General features: G+C 43.9%; 1 protein-coding gene across 5 annotated transcripts in view; it reads right to left on the bottom strand.

Moving 5' to 3' along the window:
- Positions 1-19,512, bottom strand: part of IFT140 (intraflagellar transport 140) — a 298,079-nt gene that overhangs the window by 181,578 nt on the left and 96,989 nt on the right. For all 5 annotated transcript variants that reach the window (XM_029577418.1, XM_029577414.1, XM_029577415.1 and 2 more), the window contains exons 12-15: positions 16,755-16,846; positions 15,634-15,761; positions 15,019-15,136; positions 7,582-7,718 (exon numbers count right to left, since the gene is read on the bottom strand). In XM_029577418.1, the coding sequence (XP_029433278.1) occupies positions 7,582-7,718; positions 15,019-15,136; positions 15,634-15,761; positions 16,755-16,846 (475 nt within the window). The remainder of the gene's footprint in view (positions 1-7,581; positions 7,719-15,018; positions 15,137-15,633; positions 15,762-16,754; positions 16,847-19,512) is intronic.

The following is a 19,512-nucleotide window of genomic DNA, read 5'->3' as shown; positions in this document are numbered from 1 at the left end:
CGTCTCATCTTGGTCTTCCCCTTTCAGCTCTTGCTCTTTATGTAATAAGGGGCCATGCTTTCCCGAGAAAGGAAAATGAAAGAGGGTTTGAAGAGACAAGACAGCTGCTGCCTGCTGTTTGAGATCTTTGGAGTCTCAGGAGAGCTCCACGTACCAGCTGTCTTTGACATGTTCCCTCCCATCCCAATTTCTTCTCATTATTCTTAAACACAAGTGGTCCTCGCGGCCAGTGCAGGAGGCTCACGTTATGCCACGCAAGTCAAGGGCTCGGGTGAGGGGACTCGAGAAGCACAGAGTAAGCAGTACGTGGTGGAAGTCTTATCCCCATGACAGTCAAAGTGTGGGAGAAGCAGCAGGTTCTACTCCAGCAAGTGCATTGAGCCATTCAAACGCTGAGGTTTCACCACCAGGTAAACATCTTAGAATGGAGCAGAGGTGTAGCAAAGGTTTCCGGTGCCCAGGGGCCTATGCATTTGTGTTGTCTCCCCTGCGCCCTCCCCCCCTTTCTCCTCCATTATTGCTTGTCAGCGCATCACCACAAGGCACCACTGTGTGGAGTCTCTTTTCACTGGGGGAAGGGTAGGAACCCAGCCAGCATATCACACAGGGTGCCACGTGCAGGGTCAGTGCCACCATTTTTGTAGTCCTATAGGAACAATTAGTGTTGGCCCTTCCTCATTCTGTTTGTTTGGGGTTTTTTTTTACATTTTATTTGTATTCTTTTCCTAATCAGGGTCAGTGCAAGGGTAAACACAGAAACAGAGAAAAGGCAGAAAAGGACCAAATGATCCACCCAGTCTGCCCAGCAGGCTTGTGCCAGTACATGCTGCACTGTGCAGATTACCCTTGTGCTTATCAATTTCTCAGACTCTACTGATCGAAAATTGTAATCCAAATGGAAAAAGCCATCTACATCTGTGGTTATCTTTCCTCAGTATTTGTAGAATATCTGAATTCTCTTCATTTCCTTATGACCATGCCACTGAAAGTACTTTAACGTTTTTGCTTGAGCCAAGAATTTTTCATTAATCAAATATTTACGGAAGCACACCACAATGTCTCATGTCATATTGCCCTGAGTTTAGCTAGGGCCCGATAAGCTTGGTCAAATTCTGTCTTAGGGAGCTCCTCTGCTTCTTCCTTTTCTCCCAGATTCACCATACAAATACTGTTTGCCTCTTTAGCACAGCCCACGAACCTGTGCTCCTCAGGAACACATCTCAGTCGTAGATTACCTCGTCTGGATCTATTCTCCATATCCTCGATCCAGGCTTTTAATTCGCCATCCTCCTTTCTCAATGTTTTTATCTTTTTGAGCCTGTTCCCAGACTGCTTCCTGTTTGTCCAAGCTATTTTCTGTATCTTCCACGTGTTCTCCTAGGTCCGCACAATCTTTGCGCAGATCACTAACAATAGACAAAATTTCTTGCTTCAGCGAACCCATATTGTGTCGGAGCTCATTAAACCAACATTGAAAGTCAACCCTGGGAAGTGTTTCCACTCCAGGCCCAGACCCAGCCACCAATTCTTGAGATGTTGCATCGTCCTCACGGCTGCCCTCCTCAGCACCATCTTCTCCGGTCTCCTCCCCTGGTGGATTCCCGTGTCTCATTGCTGCACCAGTCTCAGAAGAATATTGCTTTAAATTCACCACTTTCTTTCTCACCGACAGGGCTCAGACTCCCAAAGCTCACTGTGTGAGTCAGGGAGGCTTTTAAGTGATGGACTGCAATAATGTATGGAGGATTTGAAATATCCAGGTTAGGAGCAAAGCCCTTAGGCAACCGACCTTGTTTGTGATGTCACTTCCTCTGAGTGGGTAGACTTTAAGCTTGCCTTTAACACCATTGCCCCAAAATGGGCATCTTGTCTGGCAAAAACATCCAGTTTATAATGTTTTATAAACATATTCTAAGTAGCCCAAGTAGCTGCCTTACAAATATCTACTGCTCAATACTCAGCCCAAGATGAAACCTGAGCACAGGTCGAATGAGCCTTTAAACCTTCGGAGATTCTCTTCCCTGAAGCAAATAAGCTGAAACCTTGGCTTCTTTAATCCAACAAGAAATAGTAGCCTTTGATGCGGCTTCATCTTTTCGAGGGCCTCCAAAGAGTACAAATAATTGGACTTTCTCAAATCCTTTGTTAAAAGCAAGTATCTCAAGAGTCATCTTTCAACATCTAAAAATTGAAATTCATGAAGTCTTTGTAGTCTGTCTTTTTAAACGAAGGTAAAACAATTTTCTGATTCAAATGGAAAACTGACATCACTTGTGGCAAAAACAATGGGACAGGTTTCAAGATTACTGATTCCCTGTTAAATCTTAGATACGGAGAGCGACATGTTAGTGATTGTAATTCAGAAATTCTTCTTGCCAAAGTTATTGCCACTAAGAAAACCATTTTTAAAGTGAGATATTTTAAAGTAGCATGCTCTAACGGTTTGATGATGTTGTCAGAGCTCTAAACACCAAATTAAGATCTCAGCATGGAACTTCCCTTCTGACTGGAGGTTTTATACACTTTACTCCCTGCAGAAAATGAACAAGATCTCTATGAGCTGATAGAGGCAAATCTTTAACTCTCCCTCTGAAACATACATTCAAACCAGCACGAAGCTAATAGCGCTCATCACATGTAAATTCATGTTGATGCAGCTATTAGCTATTACCCTCGATGTAAAAAAAAAAAAAAATGTGCGTCTGACATGCACATTTTTACTTTCAAAAATTAACCCCAGAGCAGGTGTTAATTCTTGAGAAGCCCCAAAAGTTTATAAAAAGCAGAAAATATTACTTTTCTCTAGTTCCTATGACTTAATATTGTGACGATATTAAGCCAGAGGAAACGGAAAAAAAGAGAACCAAAAAAAAAAAGTGTCACCAGTGGTAAGGTTAGGAAAATGGATGATCAGTTAATTAGTAGCTGTTTTCCTAACCCGTGGCTGTGAACAGGTTAGTAAAACAGAAGCTCGTAAAATTGAGCGTCTGTTTTCCTAACCTGCTGACAGCCACCTCTCCTGAGCACCCAATGTGGAGGCGGTGCAAGGGAAGAAAATTTTTCCCTAACACTACCTTTTTACCACAGCAGCTCAGTTAAATATTAAATCGGGCACCCGGGAGAGGTGGATTGGCACGTGTTAAGAGAGTGGGTTATCAATCACGAGCACCCATTTAACATGCGCTAATATTGCATTGATCTGTAAGTGAGTAATGAAAAGAGTCTGCTGTAGCAACCCTCTGTTTGGTGGCAGTTACAGAGGGCTATCTAGTTACAGTCTGTGAAGGTCTGTATAGCATGGACTGTGTGGCCAATCTGATATCACCATCACAACATATGCCTTCTCCTTTTCTATTTTTCTCATTACATGACTTATTAGTGGCCAAGGAGGAAAAACATATAGCATTCCTTCCTTTGGCCAATTTTGAACCAGTGCATCTATGGCCTCGTTGCCAAACTCTTTTTGATGACTGCAATACCTTAGAGTTTGCATTTTGCTTTGTCGTCACCATTAAATCCATTAGTGGCACTATCATTCAGAATGCCCAGGATTTAGTTCCCATTATCCTGGTTCTATCTTTTTCCTGCTGAGATAGTTTGCATGGACTTTCTCTTCACCTGCAATATGAAGGGCTCAGAGTTGGAACAAATTGCCTCTGCCCATTCAAAGCGATCTGTCTCTTCTGCTAACCCCTGACTGGGTATCCCCCTGTTTATGTTTGCTACTGTCATAGAATTGTCACTGAGAATTTGGACCGCACATCCCTTGAACATCCTCTGGAAATGAAAAAGACCCAGCCTGACTGCTCAGGACTCTAATCGATTTATTGACCACCACTTTTCTAGTAGAGACCATTGACCCTGTGCATAATGATTCTGGCAGAGAGCACCCCAACCTAAAAGCTGGCATCTGTCGTGATGAGAATGCAATCTGAGCCCTCTAATGGAACCCCTCTTTGTAAATTTACTGGATTGGACCACCAAACTGTTACCCGCTGCAGAAGTGGAAAGCGGACATCGTAACCCTGAGACTGTACTTTCCAATAGGAAAGAAGCGCTAGTTGAAGGGGTCTCATGTAAGCCCTTGCCCATGGCACTAAATTCAATGTGGAGGCCTCTGTGCCCAGCATTTGAAGATATGCCCATGCTGTGGTTGCTGCTCTCTTGAGAATTGTTTCACCTGTGCGATTATCTTTGTAATCCTTTTCTCTGATAAGGTTATTAAACCTTCTTGAGTATTGAATTGGGTTCCTAAATGTTCTAAATTCTGAGAGGGTATTAAACTTCTGTTTAAACTCTTTAAATCTATTATTGGACAAAAGATGGCATCCTTCTTGGGGATTACAAAATAAATTGAAGAACATCCCTTTCAGTGTTTGTTGAAAGATACTGGGAAGATTGCCTGTAAACTCTTCAACTTGAAGAGTGTAGTCTGAGTTTCCTCTATTTTTGATGGTGAAGAGGCTGGTGATATTACAAAACTTTCTTGCAAAGGGAATTGAAATTCTAGGAAGTAACCATTGCAAATAACATCTAGGACCCACTGGTCTGAAGTTATCTGGATCCACTCCTTGAGAAACTCCTGTAGCCTTCCTCTTACTGGAGTAGTCAAGGAGTGAATCCCCTGGGCCTCAATGTGAGACTGGCCTGAAGTTGAAGGATGTCTCTCTCCACGTGGCCTTCTAGCCCCATGAAAGGAATGAGATTTCCTTTCCTCTTAGAGGTCTGTTGGGAAAACCTATTTGAAAGCCTAAACCTTCTATTCATTATATTGATTGCGTCCTCGAAAAAAAAAATAAAAAATCAGAAACTGGGCTTAGACCCATACTCGGTAATTCTGAGATCTGGTTTCACCTAGACTTTTCACCAACCTATCCAACTCCTTTCCAAATAGATAATTGCCCTTTAAGGCAACTTACTCAGGTGAGTTTTGGAGAAAGAGTCAGCAAGCCAGTTACGGAGCCAGAGCAGTCTCCTGGCTCTGACAAGGTGCCAAGGATTTTGCTGACACCCAAATAACGTCATACAAGATGTCTGCCAAATAAGCAGTAGCAGACTCCAACCTTGCAATTTCCTCTTCCTCCAATAGATGCTGGATCCAGGGCAGTAACGCTCTTTGCACACAGCTTGTGCAAATAGTTTACTGCAACATGATAGAATTTGCCAAAAATGGTGGTTCTCATGGCCACGACTGCCATCACTGCATCTACTTTTGGCATTCAGAAAAAGCGTTCCTGTGATTCTGAAGGCAATGGATAAAGCTTAATGAAAACCCAAGGATGTCTGTAGTCAGCCTCTGGTGAATCCAATTCAGCCAACATCATGGAAGTAATTTCTGAATGTAAGGGAAAAGAAGACATTGATCTGTGTGAACCCTTTAAAATTGGGTCCCATTCAGGGTATTCTTCTACCCTTTCTGTGGAAAATAGGATTTGCATTCACAATAAAGCAGGGAGTAACTTGCTTGTTACGGCAGTTACTTCCCCAAACCAAATAAGCCTGATACTTCACTTTCAATGCATATAAAGCATAGCTCTCTGCTTCAACGGCAGGGGGGAATGAAGAAACGTGGATCTATATTCAGGCAACAACCAACAAGGACTGAATTACATAGTCTGGATAAACAGATAGGCATGGGTGTAGCTTGCTTATTACGGTGGTTAATACCCCTAACTAATTAAGCTATTTCACTTAGATGCAGTTCCAACACTGCTCTCTACATTAATGGTGGGGTGGAAGGGAAATAGAATAAAAAAGATTACTAAGAGCCAAGAGTAACAGATAAATATGAGAGAGAAAAAAAAAGTGCGAAAGCTTGCTGGGCAGACTAGATGGGCCGTTTGGTCTTCTTCTGCCGTCATTTCTATGTATGTTTCCCTCAGTCAGCTTTAGAGCTGATGTTACCTGTGAAGTTAGGGCAGGCATTTCTTCCTTATGGAATAGCCTAATTGAGTCCTCCGCCTGTATTTCACCTTCTTCCAAGGATCCTGAACTGTTACTATTCAGACCATCTTCTATTAGAAAAACTGGAGGGTAAAAATCAGCTTGTGTACTAGAACCTGGCTCCTGAGGTCCAGCTTTTCTCTTTTTTTGTCTATTAGAGTAAAGTTGTGCTGAGCAAAACTTTGCTGCAGTGTCTTCTGAAACCCCTTGTCCTGCAGAGCTTGGAATGCCTGGGGCAGGAAACTAAAAAAAACTCAGGGGAGAACTCAGTTCTCTCCACAGTCTGTGTATCCTGTGCAGTGTTTCGCTGAAAAGCCTGCTCTGGAAACAACTTCGGAGGGCTCTGCAATGAAAGGAAGCTTTCTCTGCTCACGGTGGCTTCAAAATAGCTGTCACATCCCTAGCAACAGACGAACTGGCACTTGCAATGGATTTTTTTGCACTTAGCGCCTTCTTTTTCATTACCTCCAATTCGTTTGAAACTCCCATTTTTGGGAGAGCCGCCGTCACTAAACTTTCAGACTTCATTGGGGGAGGGAGTGAGGAATATCTCCACTGACTGTACCATTCATGGAGCCTCTAGTGCTGTTAAGGTGCAAATCAGCAAAAAAAAACGCCACCGTGACATCTGGGTTCTAACTCAAGGAACTTTCCTTCAATCAGACAGGAAAGAGTAAACAAAAGAATCTCTAGTAATTCATTCCTCTTTGTATTTAGAAGCGCTTAGTACAGTCTCCTAAAACTGGAAACAGCTTTTATCCATAATGAAAGAATGAGCCTGTTAATCAGTAGGAGGCATGCATCACTGCAGGAGAGCCAATCCGCAGGAACCTGGCCCTAAAGCAAAGTAAGGCTAGAGACTTAGTATAAGGACCAAAATTATCAAATAAATTGAAAATAAATTATAAATAGTTCAAATTAACTTGAAAATCCGGTGAGCCTGTGTCAACAACTAACCATCCAGAAGCTGGAGGCAAAGAACATTGGCTGTTTGGGGGTTCCATAAATGACATACATATCTGATGTCATCAAAAGAATTTACAATCCCTGCCTCCAGGCACTGGACGAGGGATGATACCCATATGTTTCTGGACTGGTGGAGCATAGAACAAGTAACTACATTTCTTGCACAGCCTGCAATTCAGACATTGTTGACAAGTGCTCTCTTGCTAGCATCAGCAAATTCATCAGTTTCCAGCTTCCTTCGGCTTCTATCTTTGTTGGTTCAGTAGTTAGTATGAGTTGTCATAGAAGTCAGTCTTCAGCCAACTGATTCAGAACTGAAAAGCTAAGCATTAGAAGCAATATATAATACCACAAATGTGTCTGAATGTCACACACTGATCACCTTATGGGGAGTGACTCAGTATTCATGTCTGTCCTATGCTGCCAGGATATAAACAATTCTGCTGGCAGAAAATTAAAAAATGTAAACAATTAAAACAGACGCTGTGAAATAGCTCCATGGACTCCAACTTTTCCTTTTCTTCAAAAAGGTAAAACACTGCCTTATGGTACTTTATTGTGGTACATTATTTAGATTCAAACTCTATAATGGCAGCAAGAACATTTATGCTAGAATTTCTTTCTGCTCTGGCAGACATAAGTCCTGAGCATTACTGATTCAAGTTCTCTTACCATTTTGTATCTGTCTCCTGTCCTGAGAAGGATGGCATGTCCCCACTATCTGCTCGACCACTCCAGAAATCAAAGAAAGTAACTGTATCTAATTCAACATCATAAAAATACATTTTTGAGTCAGGGTTGCCATCAACCTGTTGATGGGGAAAACAAGAGTTAGAAGTCTTGGTAAGGAACAGAAGTGTCTGTAACAATGAATCAAGTAGAGGGTTTTCCCTTTAGGTATTACTGCCCAGGGAGTTTTGGGAACTGGTCTTCTCACCATAAAGGAAAATTAGTTTCTTACCTGATAACTTTCGTTCCTGAAGTATCACGGATCAGTCCAGACTCCTGGATTTTGCCCCCCCTTTAGCAGATGGAGACAGAGTTTTCAAAACAAAACTCGCCTTATATAGGATGGTGCCACCCACAGTCCGGCAGTATTACGCAATGTCAAAGCAGAATGGCTCTCAAAAAACCACCATAACTATATACAACAATTTCTTGTTGAATGTGGTATTCAACAAGAAAAAGAAATAACCGGTTCACTTAACCCTCCTAGGAGCTGAACCTGTAGAACCACTTGAGGACGGTCAATCCAATTTCTGCAGATCTGAAAACAAATCAATAACTGAGCAGACTCTCCCTTACTTCCATGCGTTCCCCGGGCAGGACTCTGGACTGATCCGGGGTACTACAGGAACAAAAATTATCAGGTAAGAAACTAATTTTCCTTTCCCTGTACGTACCTGGATCAGTCCAGACTCCTGGGATGTACCAGAGCTTTCTTACCTGGGGTGGGATCTGGAGAGGCCCGCTCTAAGCACTGCCTCTCCAAAGCCTCCTTCACCCGGTGCCTGAACATCTAGTTTGTAGTGTCTGGCAAACGTGTGCAGAGACTTCCAAGTCACTGCCCTGCAGATCTCCTGCGGTGAGACCATTTGACACTCTGCCCAAGAAGCCGCCTGTGAACGGGTAGAATGAGCCCAAAGGCCAAATGGTACAGGCTTACCACGCAGCAAATATGCCGAGCCTATAGCCTCTTTCAACCAGCGCGAAACTGTAGCTTTAGATGCCATATTTCCTCATTCCGGACTAGCCCACAGCACAAAAAGATGGTCCGGCACACGAAACGCGTTTGTAACTTCCAGATAACGCAACAAAGCCCGAACATCCAGCTTCCGTAAGTCTTTAGACATAGGGTCTGACTGGTCCAAAACAGGAAACGACGGAAGCTCCACTGACTGATTCACGTGAAAAGCAGAAACCACCTTCAGAAGAAAGGAAGAAACTGTCCGCAAGGACACACCAGAATTCGAAATTCTCAGAAACGGCTCCCTACAGGATAGAGCCTGGAGCTCCGATACCCTGCGAGCAGATGTGATAGCGATAAGGAAAATCACCTTTAATGTGAGATCCTTTATTGTAGCATTTTCAGAGGCTCAAAGGGCACCTTACACAGAGCTGAGAGAACCAAGTTCAGATTCCAAGAAGGACAAGGGTGCCTGATCGGGGGATATATATGCTTTGCCCCCTTTAGGAAATGAGCCACATCGAGGTGAGTAGCCAACACCACGCCTTGAATGGAACTGCGCAAACAACCAAGAGCTGCCACTTGAACCCTCAGGGAACTACACGATAAGCCCTTGGCGAGTCCGGATTGTAAGAAACCTAAAATATCCGACACCAAAGACCGAGTAGGAACAATCGCCCGGTCCACGCACCAAGATTCAAAGATTCTCCACACGCGCACATACGCGAGGTTGGTGGATGTCTTGCGCAACCGGAGAAGTGTTGCCACCACAGCATTCGAATACCCTTTGCTCCTCAGGCAGCGCCTCTCAAAAGCCATGCAACTAGACAAAAGCGATCGACCTCTTCCAAACACACGGGCCCTTGATGGAGAAGGTCCGGGAGCAGTGGCAAAAGCAGGGGACCCGCCACTGCCAGACTGACCAGGTTCGCAAACCAAGGCAGTCTCGGCCACTCTGGAGCTACGAGGATGACTTCTGCTGGGTGTATCTCCACTCTCCTGAGCACTTTGCCTATCAGCGGCCAAGGAGGGAAGATGTACAGCAGCACGTCGGTTGGCCAGGGCAGCACCAGGGCATCTACCCATTCTGCTCCTGTTTCTCTGCGGGGACCGAAGAAGCACAGAGCCTTGGCATTCTGAAACGTTGCCATGAGATCCAGGCGGGGTACGCCCCACGTGTCGCATATGAGCTGGAAAGCTTCGTCTGTGAGCTCCCATTCCCAGGGATCGAGGGGGTGCAGACTGAGAAAGTCCACCTGAACGTTGTCAACTCCTGCTATGGGAGATGCTGCAATACTTACTAAATGCTTCTCCGCCCAACTGATCAGCTGCTGGGCTTCCGTGGCCACTGGCTGGCTCTTGGTTCCCCCTTGGCGATTGATTTAAGCCACTGTGGAGGAGAGGGCGGAATGCTTGCAACGCTAACCACACTGCCCTGGTTTCCAGACGATTGATCAATGACTGAGATTCTTCATGGGACTATTGTCCCTGCACCGACTTCCTCAGGCAAACCGCTCCCCAACTGGAGAGGCTGGCATCTGTGGTCACCACTGTCCATTCGGGCACCTCCAGGGGAGCTCCTTGGGATAAGTTGTCCGAGATAAGCCACCAATTGAGACTGGAGCACGCCATATCCGTAAGAGGGAGAGGTAAATGAAACTGTTCGGAGACTGGATTCCAACGCAAAAGCAACGCTGACTATAAAGGACACATATGAGAAAGGCCCAGGGCACCAGCTCCAAGGTGGAAGTCATGGAGCCGAGAACCCGCAAATAATCCCGCACTCTGGGGAAATGGTTGGCCAATAAGTCCTGCACTTGACAATTCGGTCCGAGGTAAGGAACACTCTCCCCTGTTGAGTGTTGAATAGAGCTCCTAAAAACCAAAGACTGGGTGGGCACCAGTCGGCTCTTGGCTAAGTTGATCACCCAACCCAGTGACTGCAGGAGTTGAAGCACTTTGCGAATTGCCAACTGGCCAAGCGACTCCGACTTTGCCCGATTTAGCCAGTCATCCAGGTATGGATGCACCAGGAACCCCTCTCTGCGCAGATGAGCCACCACCACAACCATTACCTTGGTAAACGTTCTGGGCGCAGTGGCAAGACCGAAGGGCAAAGCTCAAAACCGAAAATGGCGACCCATCACCGAGAACCTCAAAAACCTCTGGTGGTCGGCCCGAATGCCTATGTGAAAATACGCTTCCATTAGGTCCAGTGAAGCCAGAAACTCTCCTTTTTTTACCGCGGCAATGACTGACCGTAACGTCTCCATGCGAAAACGTGGCACCTTGAGGCAGCGGTTTACGCGCTTCAAATCCAGAATGGGTTGGAAGGATCCCCTCTTTTTTGGGGACTACGAAGTAAATGGAATAACGCCCTTTTTGCTGCTCCGCCTGAGGAATCGGGGTGATGGAACAGTGTTGCAGAAGGCATTGCAAGGTATCTTGTACTGCCTGTCATTTCTCTTTGTAACCACATAGGGAGACCAGAAACCGCTCCGGAAGGCAGTGTGCAAAATCTAAAGCATAGCCTTGATTTATCACAGTAAGGACCCACTGGTCCGACATCACCTTGACCCATTCCTCGTAAAACAGGGACAATCTGCCCCCGACAGCTAGAACCAAGGAATGGGTCGGCGCCATTCATTAGGAAGACTTGGCCCAAGATGAGAACTGGATAGCCCCGGTTCTGCCAAAGCGTCGGCCACGAAAGGGCTCAGACCAGGACTGTTGGTGACTGGACGCTTTCCGAAAGGAAGAAGCTGGAGCTCTGGATGGACGAAATCTCTGATTCCCTCTGAATCGAGACTGTGAAGAAAAGGAGCCCCTCAACTTGGGCCTGTCCTCTGGCAGTCGGTGAACTTTGTTCTCCCCCAGGGATTGAATCATATCCTCAAGGTCCTTGCCAAAAAGCAATTTACCCTTGAAAGGCAACAACCCCAGCTGAGCCTTGGAGGAAATATCCATCGACCAGTTTCTTAACCACAGGAGCCATCGAGCCAAGACTGCCGACACCATGGATCTGGCCGAAGTTCATAACAGATCATAAAGTGCATCCGCACTATAAGCGATCGAAGCTTCCAGATGCCCTGCTTGCTGTGCTTCTGCATCAGATAGACCAGCATTAGCCTGTAACTGCTGAACCCAGCGAAGGCCCGCTCACAAGGCAAAATTGCTGCACATAGCTGCCCGCACTCCCAGTGCCGACTTTAAAAATTTTCTTGAGCTGCAGCTCCAACTTTCTATCCTGCAGGTCCTTCAGGGCTGTAGCACCCGTAACCGGGATTGTAGTCTTTTTGGTGACACCGCCGCGTCCACCTTGGGCACCCGCAGTATGTCAATTGCTTCCTCCGGAAGAGGATATAGCTTATCCATAGCCTTGCTAACTTTCAATCCCAGATCCGGGGTATCCCATTCTCTATATAGCAAGTCTGTGGCAGAAAAATGAAAAGGAAAGGAAGTAGCCGGGCCCCTCAGACCCAACAACACTGGGTCCATAGCCCCTAGCCTGGACTCCTCTGATGGCCCATCTATGCCTAGCTCTCTGAGTATGGCAGGGATAAGTGGAGCCAACTCCTCCCTCCTAAACAGACCTTAGGGTCGTCTCCTTCCACAATGTGAGAGCCTCGTGCTGGATCCTGTGGATGTTGATCAGGGTCTGTATCCACCCCCATCAGAGGCTTGCCCTGTGGGTCCTGGTCCCCTGGGTCCGTTTCCTGATCTGTGGAATCAGTATTGGTCTGATGAGCCCCTGTACGCAAAGGGTGTTTAGCTTTGGAGGACCCAGACTCTCCCTTAGACTTAGACTGCTTTCGAGAAAAAGACTTACCACTAGAGGAAGTTTTACCCCCAGCCTGCAGCCTCCCTTCCCTCCTGGCTTTAAAAGCCTTATGGAGAAATAAAATAAACTCTGAGTAGAAGGAGGAAGAGGAGGAGGAGTCAGAAGCCCCCTCAGGGCAATCCTCTGTTGCAGATGAGAGAGGCTGTAAAGGTTCGCTCCCTCCGGGTAACCCTGGCTGAGGAGAGAGAGGAGGCGGGAGAATCCCCTCCCCCATAGCTGCACAAGTCGCTGATCTAAAAGACTCCAAATGGCCTCCGTTCACGCGCTCAGCTGATCTCGGTGCAGCTAATGCCATTCCTGCCTCAGCTGATCTCGGTGCAGCTAACACTGAAGGAGCTCGGGCAGCCTTGCCTTTAACCATTTTCGTGGCCCTGGAGGATCCCTTCCCCCCAGGAAGACACGCCGAGCACAGCCCCTCCCGAGAAAGACGCGCGCGGGCCGAGCCACATGCGAGGCACGCAGACAAATGCAGCATCGGGCAGCAGGCCTGAGAAAGCTAAAATTTAATTCTGTAAAAAAATAGAAAAATATTTGCGATCCGCCCAAGTGCCAAGTCAGGGAGGGAAGAGAGCAGCAGCACTGGTGACACTGACAGAAAATGAAAGAAAATAAAATGTATTTATTTATTTTTTAAAGACTTGCCTGGCAGTGGTCCATGGTCCTGATCCGGCAGGGTAGAGTGAACCGGGCTCCCCGGTGTCAACACCCAGAGCTGCTAGCTTGGTACAAGAGGGCCCTCGACCCTGTAATGCAGCTGCCTCAACAACCAGCGGAGGATGGTCCCCTCAGGACCTTATAAACCCCCTGGGAGGCTCAGGACAGAAACTGCTGCTTCTTTTTTTTTTTTTTTTTTTTTAATCAAAGTAAAAACGTTTTACAGACAGAAAACTCTCTAAAGCTCACAGAACTCACTACTCTAAATCCACTAAGCAATCAGCACAGACTGTAGGCCTTGCACCTCCACCATCTGCTGGAGACAGAGAAATACTGCCGGACTGTAGGTGGCACCATCATATATAAGGCGGAGTTTTGTTTTGAAAACTTCTCTGCTAGAGGCGGGGCAAAACCCAGGAGTCTGGTCTGATCCGGTTATGTACAGGGAATGAGCTATTAGATGGTCCCCTGAACTTCTTTATAACAAAAGGGCGTATAGGTTAAAAAAAAATACTGCCACTCGGCAACCAATTCATTAAAGCTTGAATGTGCCTGAGTAATGAGGAGGGTGGGGAGAAGGAAGGACCACAGATATTGCAGGAACCACCTTCACTAAAACAAGAACAGTGAGGTTCAGTCACAGAGGAGACTTTCCCTTTGGCTTCAGCCAACAGGGGAACCTGCGTCATCTAGGCTAGCATCATGGGGAAGAGAGAAAAGAAGGAAAAACAAATGACTGCATTCAATACAGATTATTGTACAGCAGAAACAAGGATTTTAGGCATACAAATAAATATCTAGGCTAGCATCATGGGGAAGAGAGAAAAGAAGGAAAAACAAATGACTGCATTCAATACAGATTATTGTACAGCAGAAACAAGGACTTTAGGCATACAAATAAATATCAGTATTTACTGCAGAGTTGATTAAAAATACAATGTGGTATTTGAGGTTATGCAGCTTAAAATACAATATCTTCCATAAAAAAATTTTTTTTTACTTAATCATTATTGTCAAACATTGCATATGTGTTACACTTTGATACATTATCACTTTTTATAGAAAACTATTTTAAAAACCCTTGTAATAATCCATCACATATTCTTTTCCAAAAACTCTAATAGATAACATGTGTCTCTTCTTCCTTATTGGACTCATTAACCCAGTTATGCGCATAAATTTTCTGCCAAAATATAACTGTATCTTATTTAGTATTTGTTTACATATCAAAGCATCTAAAAACAACCTGAACTCAAACTAAAACAAGGCTAAAAAGAAAAAAAATATGTGCTGCTGGTACACAAGCTTTGTAACTTCATTCCCCACTTAATTAAGTTTAGGGACAGTATCCATAACTGCATGGTATTTTGATCTCCCCTCTTGCCTTTCATTCATCAATATTTTGGCAGGCAAGACATCCTAAACAGAAATTATTTTTAATGTATTTTTCTTACTGTTCTGATCAGTTGAATTTTTATCGTTATTTTGTTTTCAGAGACTCCCTTGAAGATGCTGGGAAAATGTGTGTTGGGCATAGGATTTGCTCTCCACTGCAAGTACATGACATATGGCTTCCTATTTCTTTTAGGAAGGATGCAGTAATCTTTCCTGGAAACGAATTAAAATATCACTGATTTCTACTGAACCCTGTAAGATGAGGCAGAGGAAGGGATTTACAGTCCAAACTATTCATAAACACTGTTTTGTAACAAACAATGTCATTTTCTTCCTGCTGGACTTCCTGATTGAACCTTCACAATATGCAAAACTTCACATAAAATAGGACTCTACCTCCAGGATGATGAACATAGTGGCTAAATATGGATGTGGGGAAAAGGAGTGCCAGGTCAAGGCTGCTGGGACTTACACAATTCCAAGGTTGCAGGTGCAGCCCCTGTAGGGTTACCATCACGTGCTCCCACCTTACCTGGCTGATGAGGATGCTGACTTTGCTACCATTGGCATTGCACTTCACAGACGCAATGCTTCCCAGGCCGGGCACAAACTCTGCCAGATTCTTGGTATTGCAGTGTGATTTTGCCTCCCTGGGAAGACAGACAAAATGTCAAAAAAAGTTCCAACTCTGGAAAAGTATCAGCATTTATTTCAGATTGCTAACCATTTAAAGGATGCCCAATGAAATGGCTGACAGGATGGATTAGTCATTAGCAAGAAGGGGAAGTAATTAAATCTGTCGTCAGACAAGCAATTCCTCCCAAATTTTCTGTTTAGTGACATTGCATTAGGCTGCTTCCAAGTACATATTTTTAAATCCAGGGTTTTTTTGCTTTTTTTCAAAACTCTTTATGAACGCCACCTTCTCACTAGTTAGTGCTCTATCAATACAAATGAAACGGATAGAAATATATAAAAAGTGCTCTATATCATACAATTTCATTGAAATAGAGAATGCTGTATAACATTTACTTTGAGGGGAACCATTTCTGCTTTCTGTTGTTTTGGGCGAGGATACTGGAATTAAGGAATTAGAGGGGTAGGGCAAAAGGAGGGGGGAGGGCATCTTACTGCAAGACATCAGTACCTGCGAGAGAGATCAAATATTTTAAAATGTGCCAAATCTGTTGCAACAGCCAGGAAATTGCCACAGACATCCAGTAGACATGGATTCCCCTCCGACTCTGAGAAGACCAATAGCTGTTTGACAGTGCCCTGAAAAGGAGAAGAACAGACAAACCTCATTCAGGGTGAAAACTATCACACCTTCTAACAAAACTTATCCTGCCAAAGCACTCCGGAAATTTCTTTATACTGCAGGAAATAAGACTCACGGACTATTTACTATCCATGAGGTATCAAGAAGTTTCATAATACTGTACAAGCAAACAAAGATTATAAAACACGCATGGTTTAAAAGTAAAGAGTGGTAAAATGGTTACAGGTCCCCGCAAACTCAAAGGAGGTTCAAGACTAGATGAAAACTCATGCACATGGCAATGCCCATCTCAAAAGTATCCTAGCAATCACACACTAGAAACTACCCCCACCACCACAATTTTGTACTTCTAAACTACCAAGCAGTCATGAGAAGCTACACTTATTACAAATGTATCCTTTCCAAATTCTGATCAGATTAAAAAAAAGGACTTGTGGATGTTTAATTTCTTTAATACCAACAATCTAGGGTAGTTAAAAAAAAAAAAAGTTTAACATCTACAGAACGGAGTATACAGCTAAACAAAATTATTCACTAATAAGAACTGAAGAAAAGTAAGATTTCCACAATTGCTGCTCTCCCAAGGCACTGAGCAGGGGATAATTCATGGACAAAACTCTACTACGTACCATCCCCCAAGTTAAAATATGGAATAGACCGTAAGGTCTTCCATGAGAAATTCAACTGTTAGGCAGGCATACAAGGACCACAACAGATCTTTGAGTGCAGAACATGACAATTAAAGACTTCAAATATAACACTTAAAAACCTGAAGCATATACACAGAAGCATGAGTGCCTATATTATTCAGGAAACATTCAAGTGGACTAAGACTGAAAAGAGTCCCTGTGGTATCCCGAGCATAAACCTCTGAACAGATATTAGTTACATGGATCAACCAGGAAATCTTCCCAAAGCTAATTTGTCTTGCCATTCTTGCTGAAAAAGACAGCTATTCCAAACAAAACAGCCATCTATTCTGCTTTTACCTGCAGGGTGCGAACCTGGACTCGATTTGGCTCCACCGTGTAAATGTTTTCTTCATGCATGGCCAGTACTGGAGACTCACAAGAAAAGGAACCTTTAAATATAAATGATGATAAAATTACCACCACTACAAGAAACAGTGAGACTAGGACAGAAAACCTCACAACTGAGGAATTTGTTCTTCCACACAGATTCAGGTAGTGTCTTGCAAAACAGTTTACTATCTCAGTTCCTTCCATTTCCTCATAACAATCAAGGCTTAGTTCAATTATAATTAGAAGTGGAATTTAACCAATGAGTAAAAAGGATATTGCATCATTAACTTGTCCTGTCTGCAGACAGCATCCCTAAATCTCACCCACCTCTTCTCCCAAATTGCCCACTCTATTTCCAGTTCCAGAGTTCTAGTCCCACATCATCACTCCTAAGCTTGAGTGGCAATTTCTCAGAGTATAGGAAGGATTATTTTCATAAGAATTTCTGTATGTAAAAAAGCAAAGTTCCTTGCCTGTAACAGGTGCTCTCTGTGGCAGCAGAACTGCCAGCCAACTAGAAGGGCGATGTCATCCGATGGCGCTAAATCGGTCAATTCTCTCTCTGCTCTGAGCATGCTCGGCACTTCCCACCCTGCCGATACCGCATGACCCTCCCTCATTTTTTTCCCTTAGCTGATCTCAACTTCTCAGGGAGGAGGGAGGCTGTGTGTGGCTGTGTATTCTGCTGACTATAGAGTCTGCCTGTTATAGATAAGCAACTTCATTTTCTCCATGGACAAGCAGCACAAATAGCCACGCAAGATGGAATTCCCAAGCTGAGGATTGCAGCTCTGTCGTTGTTTTCTTTGTAGTTTCTGCAATCCAACAGCATGAGTGAGAAGTTGACTATTTATTTTTAAACAGATTTGCGTACAGTTGGCCTATGGGTATAGTCCAGTTTGGTATCTTGCTCTATACAGTGAATGTGTATTTCTGCTCTGCAAATGTCCTGGATAGATGCGGAGTTAAGGTTCGCCATTAAGGCTGCAATAGCTCTGAGTTGATGGGCTTTTGCTAGCTGTGGAAGCTCTTGCTTCATGGTTGAGAAACAATGAGATATACTGTGAGTAATCCATCTAGACATTGATGGTTTCTTTACACCCTCTCCTTTTCTATTTGTATCATAGGATATAAAGAGAGGATGATTTCCTGTACAATTTTGCTCTTCTACAGTATGTAAATCTTGTTTAGATTGTGTTGCATGAAAGTTTGAACAAAATAGTATCAATATTACAGCTTGGTCGAGTTGAAACTGAGATACCACTTTTGATATAAATTTTGGATGCATTCTCAATACTACTTTATTTTTGAAAAGTTATGTGTACCGTGGGCAAGTAACTACAGCCCACTTACTCACCTTTCTGATGTTATGGCAATTAGCAACATAGATTTCGAAGAGACAAATTTTAAATCTTTAGTTGCCACAGGTTCATATAGTGGTCTCTAATTGTCAAAGCACTGTATATATGCTCCATTGCGGAGGAGGAGCTCTTAATGGTGGTTTTAAATTATAAAGTCCCTTTACTAATTTAGATACCAACAGATCTTGGGAGACTGGCTGATCTTTGATATGCTAGTGATAAGCAGCGAAGGCACTTAAGAATATAAGAAGTTGCCATACTGGGTCAGACCAAAGGTCCATCAAGTCCAGCATCCTGTTTCCAAAAGTGGACAATCTAGGATACAAGTACCTGGCAAGTACCCAAACATTAAACAGATCTCATCTTACTAATGCCAGCAATAAGCAACGGCTATTCCCCTAGTCAACTTGATAAATAATTTTATGACTTCTCCTCCAGAAACTTCTCCAAACCTTTTTTAAGCCTAACTGCCTTAACCACATCCTCTGGCAATGAATTCCAGAACTTAACTTTGTGATGAGAGAAAAATAATTTTCACAATTTCTTTTAAATGTGCTACTTGCTAACTTCATGGAATGCTCCCAGTCCTTGTATTATCTAAAAGAGTAAATAACCGATTCACAGTTACTGGTTCTAGTCCTCTCATGATTTTATACACCTCTATCACATCTCTTCTCCAAGCTAAAAAGCCCTAACCTCTTCAGCCTTTCCTCAAAGGGGAGCCATTCCATCCACTTTATCATTTTGGTCGCCCTTCCCTGTTCCTTCTCCAGTGCAACTATAACTTTTTTGAGATGCGATGACCAGAATTGCACACAGTACTCAAGATGCAGTCTCACCATGGAGCAACACAGAGACATTATGACATTTCCGTTTTATTCACCATTCCCTTCCTAATAATTCCTAACATTCTGCTTGCTTTTTTGACCGCCACAGGAAACTGAGCCGGCAATTTCAATGTATTGTCCACTATAACACTTAAATCTTTTTCCTGGAAGATAAATCCTAATATGAAATGAAACTGTAACTACAGCATGTGTTATTTTTCCCTATGTGCATCACTTTGCATTTGTCCACATTAAATTTCATCTGCCATTTGGATACCCAATTTTCCAGTCTTGCAAGGTCCTCCTGCAATTTATCACAATCCGCTTGTGATTTAACCACTCTAAATAATTTTGTGTCAGCTGCAAAGCTGATCACCTCTCTCGTTGTTCCCCTCTCCAGATCATTTATAAATATATTAAAAAACACTGGTGCAAGTACAGACCCCTGGAGCCACTCCATTGTTTACCCTACTCCACCGAGAAAACTGACCATCTAATCCTACACTTTGCTTCCTATCTTTTAACCAGTTTGCACTC

Source organism: Rhinatrema bivittatum, chromosome 14 (assembly GCF_901001135.1).
Source record: "Rhinatrema bivittatum chromosome 14, aRhiBiv1.1, whole genome shotgun sequence".
Taxonomy (NCBI): Eukaryota; Metazoa; Chordata; class Amphibia; order Gymnophiona; family Rhinatrematidae; genus Rhinatrema; species Rhinatrema bivittatum.
Note: the sequence above shows the minus strand (reverse complement) of the source record. Positions and strands in the feature narration are given on the sequence as shown.